Source organism: Ambystoma mexicanum, chromosome 2p (assembly GCF_040938575.1).
Source record: "Ambystoma mexicanum isolate Mex_15411 chromosome 2p, UKY_AmexF1_1, whole genome shotgun sequence".
Classification (NCBI taxonomy): Eukaryota; Metazoa; Chordata; class Amphibia; order Caudata; family Ambystomatidae; genus Ambystoma; species Ambystoma mexicanum.
Genome location: NC_090923.1, coordinates 822368879 through 822382501, shown reverse-complemented (window position 1 = coordinate 822382501; position 13623 = coordinate 822368879). Strand labels below are relative to the sequence as shown.

At 45.8% G+C, this 13623-nt stretch overlaps 1 protein-coding gene across 1 annotated transcript in view; it reads right to left on the bottom strand.

Annotated features, from left to right (window-relative positions):
- The window catches only part of LOC138566830 (estrogen-related receptor gamma-like), a 331859-nt gene extending 318975 nt beyond the window's left edge, over positions 1–12884 (bottom strand). The window contains exon 1 of the mRNA XM_069644522.1: positions 12749–12884. Within this exon, the coding sequence (XP_069500623.1) occupies positions 12749–12750 (2 nt within the window). The 5' untranslated portion in view covers positions 12751–12884. The remainder of the gene's footprint in view (positions 1–12748) is intronic.
- Between the last annotated feature and the right edge of the window lie 739 nt (positions 12885–13623).

The window sequence follows — 13623 nt, the reverse complement described above, 5'->3', positions numbered from 1 at the left end:
ACAGACCCGAACCCCCCCAACTCAGCATACAAACTAACAAGCATACACCATGCACCCATAGAGACCCGAATGCCCCACCCCCAACTCAGCAAACAAACTAACAAGCATACACCATGCACCATACAGACCTGAACCCCGACCCCCAACTCAGCATACAAACTAACAAGCATACACCATGCACCCATAGAGACCCGAACGCCCCACCCCCAACTCAGCAAACAAACTAACAAGCATACACCATGCACCATACAGACCCGAATCCCGACCCCCAACTCAGCATACAAACTAACAAGCATACACCATGCACCCATACAGACCCGAATCCCACACCCTGCATCTCAACATACACTTCACTTCCACCCAAAAACAAACATACAGGAACACCCGACACCTCCGACCCCCGCATCTCAACATACACTGCACTTCCACACAAAAACAAACTTACAGGCAGACCCGACACCCTCCTCCCATGCATATCAACATACACTGCACTTCCACACAAAAACAAACATAAAGACAGACCTGACACTTCCCCACCCCCACATCTCAACCAACACTGCACTTACACACAAAAACAAACATACAGACACACCCAACACCCCCTTCCGACCCGCACATCTCAACATACACTGCACTTCCACACAAAAACAAACATACAGGCAGACCTGACACCACCACATGACATATTTCTCTTTAAGTAAAGGAGTGAACAATTGTGGGTGCCACATATTGTACAATTAAAGATGCCCATGCAAGACGGAGCAACCAAGTCCCCAGAGGCCGAGGAGAGTAATAGCATCTAATATAGTTGAATCAAATAGCACTAAAAAGCAAAGGCGTAGCCAGAACTGTTTAACAAGTGGGGCCTGAAGCTGATGTAGTTGGGCCCACAGTGATAATGATGTGTTCAGGACCAGGAAACAAGGCCTATTCATAAAGCTCCAGATGAAGATAGCAATGTACCTTCACTCCCTTTAACGTTCAGAGGAAGAGAACAGTCAGCAAGGTCCTAACTGGTGAGAGGTGTTAGGCTAATTAGCCAAGTGGGCAGTTGACTGACGATGTTCCCTGCACCTGAGTTTCAGTTTTGTTTTGCTTATTTGCTTATAACAAGCTGAATGTCCAATGTTGGAAGAGAGTGCCTACAAATCATTAGGGGGTATAGACACACCGCCAGTGAAGCTTATATATCATGTAACTGGTTCAGAATAGCGCCTTGGTGCCTCAGGGTTTAGGCGCTTTATAAATAAATAAATAAATAAATAAATAAATAAATAAATAAATAAATAAATAATGATGGACTATACATTGTTGTAGAAGCCAATCCACTACTGTTATTCTGCTATTATCTGTATTTTATGTAGTTAGAGGTGGTTTAAGGCGTGCCTACTTGATAAGGGGCAGCCAATGATGTTACTTACACCTAAATGAGATATACGTATATATGTTCCCTCCTCCCGATAGGTTGTTACTCTCTGCCATGTAGGATGACATCATACCTGATGTATATCGAGGTATAAAGCCTTTTGTGTAACAGAAATGCATTTAGAGTGTATGAGCTGCGATTTGTTTTACTCGCCAGGTTTCCCTACTTTATTGAACTGATAATAAAGTCATATTTTGCCATATTCGGTTATTTGGGACTGAGATCAGTTATTGTGGTAATCCCATCAGGCACTTGGAAGACTCGGTCAAGCTTTGCCTGACAAAACGCGAGATCAGGAAGGCATTTGCACTGGCTGAGGGTCAGCGGGCATCTGGGTAGCTTCTTGCATGGCTGGTAACGAGGTGGGGGTGTCATCTGACATCACCGCTTGAGGTGTGCTGTACAAGGTAGGTCTGTGGCATGTGAGGTGTGCTCCTCGAACACATCCTTATGCAATACGCGGTCGTGCGTGCTCATCAAAGAGGTGGCAAAGACGCTCTTCCTTGTGTGACTTCGATGCACTGGTTTTTTAAAGAGATTTACCAATTACACTGCCTCCCTCCTGGCTGACAGTGCCACTCTCCTGCAAGCTGAAGAAACTCCACACCCATGACAAGACTGGTGGGGATGTCGTGGGTGGGGATGATTTCAGACCGTTTAAGGGAAGTCCGGGCTTGCATTGCCCCCTCCTCCTGAGCATGCAAAGGTGCAGTGGCCCACTTTCCACCTCCCGCGCAGACAAATGTGCAGCGGTTTCAGTCTCCTCCTGCTGACCCATCTGCTGAATGGCTATCTCTCGCGCCTCCCCATGTTTATTTTCAGTATCCCACAGTACCCTCACCTTCTCCTGCTCCCCTACCTCCCCATACTTTCCCTGTGACAGCTTCCACTTCCGATTGCAGCGGCTGGGGTACCAACAGCTCCCTACTAACGTCAAGGTCTAAATACGTGTCTGCGTGCTCCAGGAACTGCTGCAGTGTCTCTGCGGCTAACACAATCTCTACTGATTGCTGGTAGCCTGCCCCTCAGCCACTGCCACCTCCACCGAAGCCACTGTCTCTCTCCTCTGCCTCACCCACTCTCTCCCTCTCCTCAAACTCCATCCCTCCCTCCTTCCTGCCTGCTGCTGACATCGACCTTGCATTTTTTGAGAAACCATATTAACAAGACAAATAAAAAATCAAATATATTTTTGAATAAAATATTGAAATATTATTTGTCTCAATTGCAACATACTTAATTAAAAAGTGCGAATAACACCTCTATTTTCTAATGCCATTACATTAAGGCATGTGACAACACACATTAATTAACTTTTTGCTTTTTAATGTTTTTTCCAGAGAAAGACAGTGGAAGCATGATGTCTTCTGTGTATTTGGCATGAAAAATAATTATTTAAACATGTATACATTGTTCTCAAATGTCAACATGCATGATATAACTAAGTTTTCCAGTTTTATGATATTATTTTTCAAAATGTCCATCTGTATTTATCTATATTTATTTTTGGTCATTTTATCTCTAGGTATCGACATGTCTTTTTTTGCTGTGCTAACAGAAAGTTGCAACTAATATTTGTCCACATATATTAAAATGAAAGAATGTAGTGCTTGGATGCCTGTAATGTCATGATCGCAGAATGGAGTTCTTGCAATCCACAGTCCATTTTCACCTTAAAGACAAATGGCCTGCTATTGCCACTGACCTAAGAAACCTCTATGTGACCATTTAAGCATCTTGAAATGGAAAGAAATTCATTTTTAAAGCCTCTTTGTTATGTTACTTTAAACAAACTTCAGACAGCCAGGTATGATTAACAACCTGGAGACTTAAGCAAGAAACCTTAATTTCAGCTCTTTTCTCTTATTTTTACAAATAAATACTGAAAGGAAACAGAGTGATTGCCGTTTGCATTTTTGTATAAAAATCAGTACAAAAGGAAAACATGGATCTAAGCTACAACTAAGTACCATCTTGTACAGTTTCTCAAACCAGTCAGTATTATGTACAACATCATTGTTTGCAGTTAACTAATGCTCTCAAGAATACAGCCTGTCTAAGTTCAAGGACTCATGTCAACACGATCCATGCATTTGGGGAATAACTAAGCACTTTGTATAACTAATCCCGAGTTCTGGAAATGGGAAAACATTACTTTTGGAACCCAGCCCCTCTGGGGGTATATTGTGAGTGATGGGGGCGGGGCTATGGGTGAAGCCATGGCTGTAAAGTACTATGGTGACCGAAAACGAGGCTACCCTCTTCCCACAGGCTAATACATCTAAAATCAAAATGGCCATGGTGCTAAAAAGTACCAAAAATGTTGAGTGACAAATATGTATCTGTCCGTTGTTTGAACATATTGACATTCTCAGTAAGATCCTGGCTTGACATTCCCAGTGAACGTGACATTCCAGAGTAAGTCCCTGTCCCTACGGTTCCTGTACGCTTCACTAAAACATTCCAAATTATGCAGCGCAAACTCCCATTGGAGAGACGCTAATTGTGCAACTCAAGCTGAACAGACACAAGACAAAAGCACACGCCTCATAAGGCACAGCGGTGCCCAATACGAATCGGGTTGGGACTGACCACACGGACACAATGCTTTCCAAATCCTTGGATACAAAGAATACTTGCCACCTAAAAATACCTTATTAGAGCATGTAAGGCAAAGAAAAAACATGACTGTAGCTTTGTAGACCATATCGTGTTGTTATGTTGCTATGCTTTTGTACTGAACACTACACATACCAGAATGCAATGCGATGTGAGCCTAAAATAAATCAACAACAGTGTGATAAGATGACATTATAATAATCAATGTTGAGCATAGATTTGTTATGATCTGAAAAATATTAAGTTTACAAAAATGAAAACTGGTTTTATAGGTCAAATAAGTAGGTACCCCAGAACCGAAGATATGGGGCCTCATTACACGGTAGGCGGTAAATCCTCACCGCCTTACTACGAGGTCCCTTTGCGGGTTGGGGAATTTAACGCCTGCTTTTTGCAGGCGTTAAAAACCAACCCGCAAAGAGACCAGTGGAGCTAATTACGGTAACACAATTTGCGGTACCGTAATTAGCGCCTTCCCCATTCCCATAGAACCCTATGGGGCAAAAATGGGAATGGGGAAGGGCAATGGTGGAAGGGGGAATTACCGCCCCGCCAACCTTGGAATGGGGCAGTAATTCCCCTTTCCACCAAGGCGGTGCCGGTATTTTACCGGCATGAACCATGGCGCTAATGGCGCCATGGTTCACCGCCTTCCATGTAATGAGGCCCATGGAGTTTTTCGTATTTGATTTCCTTTGCTGGCTAGAGCTGTGGTGTGCTTTTTCAGGTGCAGATACCGTGATCACTAGTGTTTCCACGTAAGCATTAGCACGTTTCGGACGTCTTCTCACAGATTGTGTGCAGCATTCATCTACTCCACGGCCGGCGCTAGGCGTGTCCAGCATGTGCGGCTGCACTTGGCCCACACCTGCTAGGGCCCCACGATGAGGGTGCACATGACTCCCTCCTTTTGCAGGCTGCAACGTGGGCGGTGTGCTCAGAGTACCTAAACTTGCTGCAGTGTACTCTGAGCTCACAGGCGGCAGACGCTGAAGCATGCATGATGACAGGGAAGCTTGCCTTAATGTATTTTTTAAAAGCGGCTGTTGTCACTCGGGGTTTGGCTCCCTTTTGGTTCTTCTGGTGAGGCAACTTGTCACCTGTCAACCTCCTGCAGCGACTCTGGAGAGACAAAAGCCCTTTCCCCTAACCCCTCCCATTGGCCCAATAGGCGCTGCCGGCATGATAAGCACAGCTGATCACTTTCTTTCTTAAAGCAGAGCGTTGAAAGTGGGAGCAATTTACTATTGATCGCCCATTTGGACCATTGTTGTGTTAAGAACTGCAGTGGGCATTTTCTATTTTGAAAGCACATGCAAAGCAGCAGTTAGCTGCCTAAAATCTGTGTTTTCGTCCAACACAATTAAACATATTGCACACAACTGTTGTAGCTATTTGCCTTATTTCCACATGTTTATATTTACCAAGCCAAAAAGCATTTTAGTAGGAAGTAACATTTTCCTCACATTATATATGAAGCCTGTAAGTGAGCCATGAATATTCACCAAGGATGTGACAAGAGAGGTTGTCCTCCTGGAGACTGGAGGGGATATTTTCTCTGGTTCTGGCACTGTACCAATTTTCAGGCCACAAGTCGATACATGTGGCTGGACATCGTCCGCTCACTTTTTTTCAACGGGTAGACAACCCCAGTTCTGTGTTTTTGAGGCTGGCATTAAAAAAGGTGTGCTTGCTCAAGTGTTTAGCTACTAGCATTTCTCACCAGGTTGTCATGTTTCCAATGCAGACGTGTACCCACAAGAACACATAAAAGTGCCATTAAAGTGCACGTCTCATGTTTGGATTTTGTTTTCCCTGCAATATTTCAGTATAAATTGTTAGGTTTAAAAGTGGGCACCTTTTATACTTTTCTTGTGTAGTTATTGGAAAATCTCCTCCCTCATTATTTATTGATCTCTCTCTCGCTATATATATATATATATATATATATATATATATATATATATATATATATATATATGTATATATATATATATATATATATATATATATATATATATATATATATATATATATATTTTTTTTTTTACCATGCTTTCACTGCTGCCTACATAAGCAGTGGTCATTATCTTGTGCTGTCACTTCCTGTGATGTTATTAAATGCAAATTAAGGGGCCCACACTTTGCTGTACTTGGCCCTGCAAATCCTAGGGCCGGCCCTGATCTACTCTACATTAAAAATTGTTAACCACACCAATGAGATGTGCAGAGGGGAGACGTGTCCCCATGATGGAGGCTCTGGCAGAGGTTTGGCATTTTAGCATGTGGTCGAAGTGTACGAAATGATGTAGTGGAAGTATGTGCCCTACTGGCCAGCCCCGCTCCCCACAAACCCCATTGCCACGCCCCCTCTGATATACAATACAAACCCCAAAGCACATGGGCCTGCTGTTTAATGGAACGTTCAGTGCAGTGCAAGTTTCAACTTCTTCTGACACTTTTGTTTTAAAACGAAACCATTCTGGAACGTTTTCTTTTTAAAATAAAAGTATAGGAATGGTAAAACTTAATTAAAAAAAGTAGAGGAGCACCGTTCCCAACTGCTCTCGCCCACTTCAACTACTGCATCTGTGAAGCTCTCATGAGGCGAAGCCGCTTGCTGGCCCTCTTTTTTTTCTCACCAGTAACAGCACACAGCTCTGCAGATCAGGGTTACATTTTGAATTGCTGCAGACGCAGGTATTGGCTCCCCCGTTAACGGTGCTCCAGAAAGTCAACTTTTCACAGTGGACGTTCTGGGTGACTTCAAACTTAACCCTTTGATGCTTCTTGACAGCCTATTCACTCACTTAAATGTCTGGCTGTTTTTGTAACAGTTGGAACCATGCTTTGTGGTTACTGAGAGGAGGGGGAAATGCTGGCTTGCAGTGATGAAATTGTTTTTTTTACTGTGGGATCCCACCGTGGGTAGAGGGATATGAAGTGGGAGGTGGTCGGTAGATGGGGGATTGTTCTCACCCCCCCCCCAAGCCTCCGCACATCAATATTTGCTTCCCAGAAGGTTAATCATGAACACCTAGAAAATAACACCAGGCAGGAGCCATTCCTATAATGTTGCAAGAATAGTATAAAAGGCCATCATCTCGTAAAACTAAAAGCTTTACGTGAATTTGCCTGATTTCCTGCAGAGTACAATCTTAACTAAGCGATTTAACAGGCATCCTGATTTCACAGGCAATTGTTAATAAAAACGTGGCCCGCCATTGAAAATGGCAATTCATTCCTTTTACGACATACTGTTTGAGTAGTACCCAAGGAGGTGGTTTTTGATCAAATGTGATGCAAATTGAGCATTTTAAAGAATATGGGCCTCATTATGACCCAGGCGGTAAGTTACTGCATGGGTCGTACCTTTACCACCATGGCGTAAACTATGTTTACGCCATGGTGGTTGGTGGACTTACCGCCCCATTCCGAGGTGAGTGGGGCGGTAAGTCCCCATTAACCCATTTACCCTTCCCCATTCCCATTTTTGGCCCATAGGGCATAATGGGAGTGGGGAAGGCGTTAATTACGCCACCGTAAATTACGGTGGCGTAATTAACAACAAGGTCCCTTAGCGCCATGGATTTGAACACCTGCAAAAAGTAGGTGTTAAAACCTCCATGGCGCTAAGGGACCTCGGAATCAGGCGGTAAGGGTTGGCGCTGTTTACGCCGCCGTAAACCCCTTACCGCCTGGGTCCTAATGAGGCCCTATGTATTCAGCAACACTGGTTAAAGCTACTAGCCGCATGGTGAAGTAACTTATCAAATAGGCCCACATGGTCCCAAAAAGTGCCCACTTTGACCAAAAAAGAGGCCCACACTAGCATTTTGAGTTTTTGGTTCGGACATTGCCCTATAGGCCAGTCTGAGCCTGGTGTTTAGCGCCACTTTCTAACAGCACTCCACTGACGCTAAAATAATGGAAGGTACAAATGACTCTCTCCAGACCTGGTGATGTTTTGCCGTATTTCAGACCAGGCAAAATCTGGCCCAAATGCCAGCACTGCAAATATTTTATATATACACCAGAATGCATGTATGTGTGTATGTTTGTCTGGCTATACAAATCCACACCGATGAACCCACGTCTACGATATTTTGCATTGATTCCTTTTTTGTTTGGGGCAAGATCGTAGTTTATGTTTGGATGCAAAAACCTTATATGCAAAAAACATGTGGATGTGTGTCTGTATGTTAGTCTGGCTGTACAAATCCACACCGTTGAACCCACTGCTACAACATTTTGCATGGATTCCTCATTTTTCTGGGGCAAGGTAGTAGTCTATGTTTGGATGCAAAAAAATCACTCCGTAGACGCCCTCATTTACTGATGCTCACCACGTATCACTACAGTAGGTACTAGAAGGAGGCAACATCTTAAAAAGTGTCTGAAGCAAAATGTTCAATGTGTTGGTTACTCCTTTGAAATGTATTACTACTGTATACAGTTGCAAAGTGTTTATTAAAGCATTTTTAAAGGGATTTAAAACAAAATGAATGCATGTTTTGGATCATGCCACTCCAAATATGGGAAATGGCAAGGTTACAGTTTACTTAAGTTCATTCACGGGAAGAAAGCACAATCCATCAATCTTTCTTGGACATTTGCTCAAATGTGCTGAAGCCATTAAGTGACTGAAACATGCCACACAAACAACGAACATCACTTGGAAATGCTCCATCTGATGCAAAGTCAAAATCAATATCAAGAGCTTCTGAAACACAACAACAAACAGCAGCATGACTTGCAGACCAGAGACCAAGAGCAACATCCTCCAGGGCACATGAGACACCAGAGCAAACTGAAGCAAGACTTGCTGACCAGAGGACGAGAGCAACTTTCTCCAGGGCAAATGAGATGCCAGAGCAAACTGAAGCAAGACCTGCTGACATGAGGACAAGAGCAACATCCTCCAGAGCACATGAGACACCAGAGCAAACTGAAGCAAGACCTGCTGACATGAGGACAAGAGCATCATCCTCCAGAGCACATGAGACACCAGAGCAAACTGAAGCAAGACCTGCTGACCAGAGGACGAGAGCAACTTTCTCCAGGGCAAATGAGATGACAGAGCAAACTGAAGCAAGACCTGCTGACATGACGACAAGAGCAACATCCTCCAGAGCACATGAGACACCACTCGATCAGGACACGGGCAATGCCGGGTACCCCAGCTAGTAGGGAAATAAAAGAGAGTGGTGCAGAAACAAAATGCACGAGGAAACAGCATCCATGGCTGAATCAGGTAGACATGCACTTTGTGATTTCTGTCTGTGGCTCAGCTGAGAGTTTTCCTCTTGGGGTGCATGAATGAGGTGCAGTTTTGGGTCACTGCTGCTGATTATGATGGGCCATTCCAAGGCGGGGGCAGCAAGACTGGACTGGACACACAGGACTGGACTTGGAAACAAAAATGGCCCTGGAAATGCTATTTAAAGTGGCAACAAATTTGCATATAGTGAAAGCTTTGATACAAATTGTTTATTCCACTCAAAAGCGGCCCGTTATGCAGAGACCCACCAAGAAATCTCTGGAGTTTCCTGGAGGCAAGTCCACCCCTGGTCACACCTGCTTCAATCTCCTCAGCCTCTCCCTCCCCACTGCCCCCCTGGGCACCTGCTCGCACAAGAAATGTGGTAAAGCCACAATCTTTTACAAAGTTAATTCCAATAACAAGGACATCCTACTACGTTGACACTTGGGCCTTGATAAACAGGGCTGGGTGAAGAAATGTCAGGGATATGATGGGTGCCCATTTCAACATGATGTTTGCCCCACCCCCGTGCTGCGGTGAAAAACCGTCTGAGGCACCAGTGAGGTGCTTAAATTACAATGGAGTCAAAAGAAGGAAGTGTGGGGTTTGGGGGTGCAGATTGTCATGGGTCGGGCAGTCAGCGGGGAGCTAAAACACAATGGGCCTCATTCCGACCCTGGTGGTAAGGGGTTAACGGCGCCGGTAAGGGTGCCAGTGCAGTTAACCCCTTACTGCCGCATTACAAGGTCCTTTAGTGGGTCCCGCTAATGGCGGCTGGTTTTACCAGGCGCCCTTAGTGGGAGCCGCTAAAGGACCAGGGAGCTAATAACGGGCCCGTTATTAGCTCCCTCCCCATTCCCATTGAGCCCTTTGGGGGCTCCAATGGGAATGGGGATGGGTATTTTGAATGAGGAATTACCGGGTCCTCCAAGGTTGGAATGGCCCGGTAATTCCTCATTCAAGGAACCCGGACCCGGTATGCGGTATGGGGGTAGCCATGGCGCTAATAGTACCATGGCTACCCCCATACTCGTGATGACCCCCAGTGTCCGCTGAATCGCTCTTTGTCAGCAAGGGGCTGAGATAGAGGAAGCTGGAGTAGAGAGGCAATGAGGTGGGAAGAACCCCGCTGGATACTGCAAAGCCCAAAGGCCTGAAGGGGCCAGCAAGGGCAACCTGTAACAGGTTTCCTCTAAAGCGCACATGATCAATGCAGAGGAAACTGGTGTAAACTGACAACGCGGCGGGAAGAACCCTGCTGGGTACTGCAAAGCCAAGGGAAGTGATGGCCTACAAAGGCAGCCTGTAACGTGCGTGCTGGAAAGCATAGGTTTTATGTCCTAAATTAAAAGTTTATCTTGCTGTGTCATAAGACTGCCAACAGGGGCCAGCTGCTTGCCCCTGCCCCCGAAGCTCGGGGCCCATTTCAACTGAAAAGATTGAAATAGCCCTGACTCCATCCTGTTGATAAAGCACCCCCGGGAAACGCATCGGCTGAACTTTTCCTGATCACGCTTGTGGGTAAGTTTCATTTAACTCTACCACTAAACATCATTTCACGGCAATGGTCTGAATATTAATACATGCAACAAGAAATAAAATGAGAAATAAAGATTCTGAAAAACACCGTTGGACTCATTAGGAGTTAGTCAGTGTGGCAAAAAATGATGGTAATACTGTAGTAACAGAGTTACCACTGCATTACCGCCATATTACCGTGCTGCCAAACAATGGTTTTTGAGGTAAGGTGGAGGAAAAACCTCCAGCAAAACACTGTGGTTAATACCACCACCTTACCGCCCAAAAAAAAAACATTTCGTCAGAATTACTGCTGGCGTACTTAACGCCGGTGGTAATTCTGCTGAAATCCCCATGGAGTCCTGCGGACTCCATAAATGGGGACTAACGCCGCCATACCGCCACTTGTAATCCAGCGGTAATTCTGTCGCGATACCACCAAACTAATATGTTTTCACATTATTTCACCAAGCTAACCTGCGGTAGGGGACCCCCACAACATTCTATGTGCCCATCGAGAACAACAGCGATGCAGCACCCCTCTATCACCACCAAGAGCGCGGATTCTGTCTTTCTGCCACTACTTCAATCCGCTCCTATACATATGTGAAAAGTGAAGCTCCTTCTATGACCTTTAGTTGAATGTGCCTGCTTCACCCTACACTGAGTAGAGGAAGCAGATGAGAGTGAACGTGGCCTGCGCAGCTGTTTCGGGAGTTACGCGCTCACTTCACATGTGGACTCAGCTACACTTCATAGGTTCCATGTCATAAAATGGAGTGCCGTTTAATTTGGGTAATACAAGTAGCCATAACATGGAATGACTGAGGTCGCAGCCATTTTATCCTCACAACTGAAGGCCAGTGCTATCGGAATGAGAGTATGGGCTTCAATGTCACAGCCATTGCAAAGTTCGTGTGAGTTTTGTGGAAAATCAAATGAGCGCCAAGCCAAGTATGCATTATAAACATAGAGATGTAGGCATATAACCCTTTACTCACAGATACATGTGACACACATGAAGCTCTGTAGTCATTCTCATCTTCCCAAACTGCTCTTTTATGCAAAGCAGGCCGGACCCCTCGTTTATGCTCTGTGCCCCCTTTCCCTTCCTCATTGGGGTGCCCAGAAAAAGCACACAAGGAGGGAACAGGCTTTCCATCTTGGAATGATAAGCTTCTTTAGAAGAATTCATGCATATGGCTGTTCTAGGTTTGCATAATTTTTCTTTGCCCAGTAAATCAAGTGTAGTGCTCTGTGCGTACACTATGTTACTGGAAGCCATCTTTAGAAATAATCATGCATTCAGTGGCAGCTGGGGTGGCAGCAAACACATACCTGACAACAAGACTCTAGACAACTAGAGTGAGACTGCCAAAGGTGGAGCGAGAGAGAGCACGAGTGAGAAAGAGTGAACGTGAGCACACAGTGAGACGGGGAGATCGAGAGTGATTGAGAGAGGTGGGTGGAGAGGGGCAAGGGGTGTGAGCACTATTTCAGCATATGACACACCGGGTGCAGCTAGTTATGGTAGAATTCAGGTATCCATATGGACGATTATCAAAATATGCTTCACTGAGGCGTCCATCTTGTATGTTTACCGCTTTGGCAATGCTGTTGGCAAAGCCAGTGACCTCAGGAACTGGAAAGAGTGCAAGCAACGAAGAACCGAGCTGGGGGCACTATCGTCTCTGACTCCCTTGCAGGGTCTTCACTTACTCATTCGCAATGCAAACGTAGACCACCCACCCTTTGAAGCGATGGCGATGTTGAGTTTCACCTCGTGGCTCAAGATCACACATGCAGTCCTTTGAATCTGGGAGGTGGGACTTTGGAGTAAATAGCAAAGGGTGATTCAGGGGAAGCAAAGGTGGGCAAAGGGATACGTCGGGTCGTGCAAGTAAACCGCCCTATCTACTTACATCACAGCGATCTCTTGTGGGTGGTCCAGGTTGGACGCAGTTAGAGCCGGGGTGCGGGTGAAGGAGCGATTGGTGGGATCTCTGCCTGCTCTGGGGCTGGAGGCAGTCTATCTCTCCACCTGGCTCCCCAGGCAGCCCGCGACCCTCGTGCAGCTCCGGCAGGTGCTTAGCTGACTGAGCAGCAGCAGCAGCTTCGGCCACGAGCTCAAGTAAATCCCCAAGGTGCAGGGAATACAGGATCAGGGCTCAGTGGCTGCGCGCAGCCAATCGCAAGCCACATGGTCGGACTGGGAGGGACACAGAGCAGTCCCAGACACCAGCACCAAAGTGGCCCACATTCATTCACACATTACGAGTCTCGTCTTTTCAGCAAAAAAAGGTTGATTAGGACAGTTGGGTCAATCTCTGGTGGACATCTGAGCGTATTGGTGCATTTGCAAGAGTTTTATGCCAGTAGCATTGGTTTAAACTACCAGTTGCAGGGTCATTGACCCAGAAATCGGGGCTGCCAAGCTGGCCCTTTGGGCATGGCCATATTCCCCTACGGGCCAGTCCAAGCCTGCACGCTCAGGTAGAGTTTACACGGCCCCTGCTGGTTGTGCAGAATGGAGCAACGTCCATGGCTGCAGGTTTTCCTAGTCTCCTCAGTCCGGGCACAGAAGATAGAGAGATGCACGCATGTTTCAGTCAATGGACTCGTGTTAAGCTGGCCTCCCTAACATCACGGTATAGAGCCGGGCATATTCCGCCTCACTGAATTCACGAGTCAAACCAAATACCATGTTCTAGACTCAGTGGGTGGGCTCAGGCTTTAGTGGAGCAATCAGAACTGTCGACCCTTTCAGGGCGATTAAGCAGGCCAATCAGAGCACTAG